The 6,909-nt window shown below is 61.3% G+C and overlaps 1 protein-coding gene across 6 annotated transcripts in view; it reads right to left on the reverse strand.

The window, feature by feature from the left end:
• Positions 1 to 6,909, reverse strand: part of NFIC (nuclear factor I C) — a 148,330-nt gene that overhangs the window by 99,006 nt on the left and 42,415 nt on the right. For all 6 annotated transcript variants that reach the window (XM_075070838.1, XM_075070836.1, XM_075070840.1 and 3 more), the window contains one exon: positions 1,462 to 1,993. In XM_075070838.1, the coding sequence (XP_074926939.1) occupies positions 1,462 to 1,993 (532 nt within the window). The remainder of the gene's footprint in view (positions 1 to 1,461; positions 1,994 to 6,909) is intronic.

The raw sequence follows: 6,909 nt of genomic DNA on the forward strand, positions 1-6,909 counted from the left end.
CCACTGCTGCGTGGCCAGGGACCAGGGAGAAACCCAGCCTTGGATCCTAGGTGCTAAAGCCGAGGAAACCCAGGCAGCCCCTCGCCGTCAGGGAAAGCAGGTGGGCGCTGCAGCCCCGTCCCCTCCCTCAGGAGCTGGTTCTGCAGCCTCAGCAGAGCTCCCACAGCCGGAACCAGCCCCGCCTGTCACTCCCAGTCCAGAGCCGCTTCTACCCCAGACTCATTCCAGGGGATTTATCACCACGGGCCCCTGACTGAACTCTGGGGAATCCTGGCCACAGCAGTCAATGGGGATTATTGCACCCTATGGTTTTAGGCCGGTATTTTCTCGGCACTTGGCGCCTCTGCTGGAAATCCAGGGGCCCTGAATCAGCAGCCAGCCCTGAAACCATGGCATGAACTGTGACATGGAGACCCCGACTTCGGAGCTCCCTGCAGTGTCTCCGGGGCAGAATGGAGGCCGATATTCCTGCAGGGCTTCCTGTGGGGGCATCACCTCCCAGTTATGATCAGTGCCTCTGCGCATGGAGCCAGCCTTGCCCGTGACAGCACGCTGTCTCCTCATCCCCAGCTCTGTCTCTGCTCTCACTGCCTGGGCGGTGCTGGGCTGACTTTCCCCTGGCATTTCACCTGCTGGCCCACATTCCCAGCCATGCCCACGGGCCCAGTCCTTCTGGCTACCCCCGCACCGCTCAGCACCTGCCCTTCTGGGCACTCATTGCAGCCAAATCCAGCCCTGCCGAGGCCGGGATCCCTGCCCCCGGGCACCCAGGCTGCACTCCCCCTCCCCCCCCGAGATGCACTGGGTAGAGGCTGCCCCTGCGTTGCCAGGCCGCCTACTCCACCCTTCAATGCACCCCGCAGCCACATGGCCCCTCGGGAGAACAAACCCCACAGAGGGGGCCTGCCCTTGCTGTTGGCTGGGGAGCACCCGGAGATGGCGCGACGGTAGGTGGGTGCCTAGATCCCGCAGGGAGGCACATGCCACATTCCGACTGCACACAACCGCCCTGTCTCCGCCCCACCACTGACATGCAGCCACCTCTGGCAACTCACCAAGGACAAAACCATCCAACAGCCAGGATCCACTCCAGACAAGCAAGAGATGGCACACTCAGGCTGGCATTTACAGAAACAGGATCAGGGCCCAGGTTTACGCTTTGGGAGAGCCCAGGAAAAGGAGCAGGGTTGGGGGGATTTGGTGGGAGTGGGGAGGGGCTGAGGATCCTGGCAGCTGGCAGGGAGTTGGGTGGCTGGGGCACCAGTCCCTGAGGCAAAGAATTTGGGGCAAGTTGGTTCCCAGGTTTATCTTTGCGGGTTAAAGTCCCCCAAACAGGGAAGACCCGGGCCTGGATTCCTGCCCGCTGGGGAGGGACTCTGGCCACAGCCCCGTGCTCTCCCACAATGCCAGGCGGCAGTGCAATGCAAACCCGGCCCTGGGGGATCCGCGGGGGGCACCTACCTCTCTCGCGGACGAAGTAGGCCAGGTAGAGGTCGAGCTCCTTGACGGAGACGCTGATGTGGTGGGGCTGGACGCACAGGATGGGGTTGGTGCACTGGGCGGCCTTGACCAGCCGCTCCCCATCCGTGCTCTCCAGCGGGATACCCTTGAAGAGGATCACCATGACCAGGTCCAAGCGCCACACCTTGTCGGCCTGGCGCAGGCAGTCGATGCGCCGCATCTTGCCCTTCTGGTCGGGGTTGGAGAGGACGCAGCATGAGGGTTTCTTGCCCGTGATGGAGAGCACAAAGTCCTCCCGGAACTCGGGCCGGATGTCCTTGCGTAGCTTGGCCAGCAGCCGGGACGCCCACTTCTGCTTGACTTCAGGCTTCTCGTTCAGCAGCTCGTCCTTCACCGCCCTCTCCTCGTCCTTCGTCATCCTCTTCTCGTGCTTCTTGAAGTACTTGCGCTTGCGGGCCTGCAGGTTGAACCAGGTGTAGGCGAAGGCCCGGACGTGGGGGAGCAGCGCCTCGATGAACGGGTGGAACTCATCCTGCAGGAGCAACCAGATAGATTGGGCCATCAGGACAGACGGGCGGGACCATGTGGAGCACCGTGCACAGGGGGATTCTGCAGGGCCCATGGGAACATAGCCTAGTATGGGGGGGAGGAGCTGGGCATCAGGACTCCTGGGTTCTCTTCCCAGGTACGGAAAAGGAGGAGGAATCTAGCGGTTAGAGCTTGGGGACTAAGAGACAAGACTCCTGGGTTCTCTGACAGAACTGGGAATAGAACCCAGGAGTCCTAGTCTGCCTTCCTACTACTCTAACCACTGGTCTCCTGGCTGCTGGATACAAGGGGAGTGTTGTCTAGTGCTTAGAGCAGAGCAGGCTGGGAGCCAGGACTCCTGGGTTCTGTTTCCAGCTGTGGGAGGAGAGTCAGGGATCTGGAGTCCTGAGCTCTCTTCCCAGTGTGTGTGCGTCCAAGCAGGGCCAGGCTATTCCCTGGGGGGCGTGAAGAGGTGGGGGTGGGGGTGGAACTGGCGTCTTGGGGATCCCACCTCGGAAATTTTGCTGCAGCTGTTTGATAAAGCGAATTATTGCACATTCATCATCCTCTCTGTTTAATAGACACAAATGGGCGACCCCGGCCAGGCTTGGCCTGGCAGCGACGGTATTGCCGGGGGTCGGGGCATGTCCCCCAGCATGGTGGGGTCGCCTGCTATGAGCTCAGACCCTTTGCTGCCTAGCCTGGAGCTCCTCTGCCCCCCCTTTGGGCCTGCTCCCACCATGGGGCTGGGGGACCCTCTGTCTTCTTTGGAGTCACCCCCTAGCTTACTCCAGACTTAGGCCTGGGGGGGTGAGGAAAGTCTGGATCCCCCCCACACACACACACCACGGCCAGCACAGCAGGAACCTGCGTTGCCAGGCGCTGTGGCGAGCGGGGCTGCGGGGCTGGGGTTGGATCACCAGCGACTAGAGGCTCCAATTCCAGGTGTAATGGAGCTAATAGAGGGGGAGGTGCTGCCTAATGTGCTGTAGCCACAGTAACGAACCCCTCCCCTCCCCTCCCCTCTCAGCCTGGTGGCCCAGCACCCCAGGCTCAGCTTGCCCCACGGCCGTGCCAGGCGTATGCCAGCCTCTGATGAAACCTGTGCCCGGTGCCAGGCGAGGAGGAGCTGGCAGACTGGATTCTTGAGCCCAAGGTGAATCAGATACTGTGATCGGAGGCACCCAGGCTGGATCTCTGTGCCCACCTGCAGTGCCTGGGCATGACTGTGAGCCCATGTGCCAGGCCCTGCACAGGGCTCCAGGCCCAGTGTCCCCTTTCCCAGACCAGCGGCCGTGTGACCAGCAGGCCCATCCAGGGAACGCCCCAGATTCACCCCACTTCTGGGCCAGCCCTCGCTCCAGCGAGTGAGTCACGGTCTGATGGTCTTTTTCCACTTGGCTAGTATTTCCCAGAGAGTCCGTCCAAGAACGAAACCAAGAAAAGCACGTCCCCTCCATCCCCAATTTCCCCATTCTGTGGCTCGGGGGGAAGCGCCGCTAGGACTCTTCCGCCGGAGCGGGAAAAGGAGCACTGGAGCAGGACCACCTGCCATTAAAAAACACCCAAGCCAGGTTCCCAGCTGTCTTTGCGTGTGCGCGAAGGAAGGAAAAATCCACCCCCCGCCCCCATTTAGAACTGAGCTGAAACCCAAGAGGCAGCGGATTCTTCATGCCAGACCTCCCGGACGTTTTGGGCGTGCTCGCTGCTTTGAATCTGGCTCCGATTAAGGCTAATTGGGATTGCATCAGGAAAAGCCCCGTGCGCCAAGCCCGCTCTGCGCTGGCAGCACTTCGGAAATGTTTTCCTTGCGTCGCTCTGCAGAGCAGAATCTCCGCTCGATCGCATGGCAGGAGGCTGCTAACCACAACTGGAGCTGCTCCTCCTCACTCACTCGGGGGCGAGATCCTTCCCTCACCGGCCCGGCGTAAAGCGGGGGCGGCTCGACGGTGAGTAGCAGAGTTACGGCGGCATAAGAGAAGGCCAGGATCTGGCCCCGCGGCTTTTAAGAAAACACAAGAACTGTGAGAAGCAGCAGTTTTGCCCAAGAATTTGGAAAGCCGGTGAAAAATTATTTTTCTTTGGACTGTGGTTCTGCTCTGAAAAATGAGTGTTTGTAAAAACCAGCCCTTTCCTCCTGTCACCCTCCGCCTCCCGGGAGTGTGCTGGGCTGGGTGACTAACGCAGCTTTGCTGGCTTTGGATTCCTACCCAGCTACCCCAGCAAAGGGAGAAAGGGCTGGAGTCCGCTTCTCCTGGGGCGTCATCTGCAGATCCTGCTGCCCACGGCCATGGCCACAAGAAGCGGGTGTTTGTTATAATTACCTGCCAGCAGATCGAGGGAAGTGATTTTCCTCCTCTATTCGGCACTAGTGAGGCCACACCTGGAGCATTGTGTCCAGTTTTGGGCCCCCCACCACAGAAGGGATGTGGACAAATTGGAGAGAGTCCAGTGGAGGGCAATGAAAATGATTAGGGGGTTGGAGCACATGACTTATGAGGAGAGGCTGAGGGAACTGGGATTGTTTAGTCTGCAGAAGAGAAGAGCGAGGGGGGATTTGATAGCAGCCTTCAACCACCTGAAAGGGGGTTCCAAAGAGGTTGGAGCTCGGCTGTTCTCAGTGGTGGCAGATGACAGACCAAGGAGCAATGGTCTCAAGTTGCAGTGGGGGAGGTCTCGGCTGGATATTAGGAAACACTGTTTCACTAGGAGGGTGGAAAAGCACTGGAATGGGTTCCCTAGGGAGGTGGTGGAATCTCCAACCTTAGAGGTTTTTAAGGCCCGGCTTGACAAAGCCCTGGCTGGGATGATTTAGTTGGGGTTGGTCCTGCTTTGAGCAGGGGGCTGGACTAGATACCTCCTGAGGTCCCTTCCGACCCTGATATTCCCTGATTCCGGGGGGGGGGGGGGGCGCGGCACAGCAGCCCCCCAGTGCCCCTGGTTCCAGCCCCAGTCGTTCCAAGCACAGAATTGGAAGGCTACAGGGAGTCACCCAGGGCAGGAAGGGACCTGCAGGCCCTTCTGACCAGCGATGACTGGTGAAGGGGGAAGCCCAGCTGGGCTCTCAGATCCCCGGCTGACTGTGCCTGGGGTGGACAATGAAAAAAAAACAAATAAAAATCGAACAGGGAGCCAGGGCAGCAAGACTAAAAAAGCGTCTTTTTAGCTGCAAGCCAAGTGCCTCAGTTCCAGAGCCGCCAAGATGATGGAGAGGGAGCCATTCGGCCCATCCCCTCCCAGGGTCGTGTTGGGTGCAGGGCGGGAGCCAGCGCTCTGCTTGGCACGGGCAGCACAGGCCCAGGGGCAGGACTAGGGTCCCGTCAGCAGCGCGAGCCTGGGCTGCATCTCGCTGTGCACAGAGCTGGGGGCTGGGGATTCGCTGGCAGGGGAGATGGGGAATCTGGGACACCAGTGGGGATAGTCCAGGGCTGCACGCGGACAGAGCCTGTCTGAGCTGGGGCAGATCCTGCGGTCCCCAGGCCAAGTGACCTGCCCTAATCGACCCCACAGCATGATCAGCTAGTCCCAGACCAGGGACCCCCCACCCTGGCTCACCCTGGCACTGACCCAGCTGTGCCCACAGCCAGGGATCCCCCACCCTGGCTCACCCTGGCACTGACCCAGCTGTGCCCAGTCCCAGAGAGCCCATCCCCCACACCCCTGCTGCAGATTCACAGTTTCACTTTCAACCTCCCTTCGCCCCATCAAGCCCCAGTGGCTCAGGGCATCCCAGGACAGTGGTGCCTAGTGGCAACGACCTGATGCCCCAACCGTGCCCCAGTGCCAGAGCTAGGTGGCGACTGCCCAGACCAGCTGCCAGCTCAGGACGGAGAGTGGAGCTCACGGTACCACCCGTGGTGGCTCTCCGCTGTGCAGCCCATCCAACTTGAGGTGGGCAGCAGAAGGCGGCAGGAGGGTGGGATCCCGAGGCCAAACCCTGGGGGCGCTAGGGAAGCTGGGCCCAAGACTCTGGACAGCTCCTCCTGTCCGTCTGTCCCTGGCACCCTGCGGGAGTGTAGCTGCAAGAGAGGAGGGAGGCCTGGATCCCCGCTGGCCCCCGGCACCGCCAGGCTGCCGGCTCAATTGGCAGCAGCCGCTAATCCCCGGCAGCCGGGCTGCAGCTCCCATCAGGGAAGAAGGTCAAGGCAAAGCAAGACAGGAGCCGAAAAAAGCAGCCACCAGTTCCAAAAACAACCCTTGGCCCCGGCTGGCTGGTGTCTCAAACCACTGCCGTGCCCCCGGCCGGCCCTGGCCAATCCCTTCTCCAGTCAGGCTCCTGGCGGGGTGTCCCAGCCCCAGGCCACTCGCTCCTCAGGGAACACCCCCTCCCGATGATACACGCACACGCCAGTCTGCCCCAGGGCCACCCGGGGGTGGGGGCAAGGGGGTCAATTTGCCCCAGGCCCCAGGTCCTGCAGGGCCCCCCCCAAGAATTCTATAGTATTGCAACTTTTGTTATGGAAGGGGCCCCAAAATTGCTTTGCCTGAGGCCCCCTGAATCCTCTGGGCGGCCCGGTCTGCCCCTAGCCTGCCGCAGGGCACCGGGCGCATCCTGCACCAGGCACTCGCGGCTCCGAGGCAGGGAGGGAAAACGAGCCAGAACCCAGGGGACACGGGAAGTGGAGGGGACTCGAGCTGCCAAGGGGAGCTCTGACCGGTACCTGCAGGGCCCCTCTGAACGCACGGGCACCTCCTCTCACACCCACCATGGGCACCTCCCTTTACACACCCACCGTGGGCACCTCTCACACTCACTGTGGGCACCTCCCTTTACACACCCACCATGGGCAGCTCCTCTCACACCCACCATGGGCAGCTCCTCTCACACCCACCATGGGCACCTCCTCTCACACCCACCATGGGCACCTCCCTTTACACACCCACCATGGGCACCTCCTCTCACACCCACCATGGGCACCT

The sequence above is a fragment of the Chelonoidis abingdonii genome, chromosome 11 (assembly GCF_003597395.2).
Source record: "Chelonoidis abingdonii isolate Lonesome George chromosome 11, CheloAbing_2.0, whole genome shotgun sequence".
Lineage (NCBI taxonomy): Eukaryota > Metazoa > Chordata > Testudines > Testudinidae > Chelonoidis > Chelonoidis abingdonii.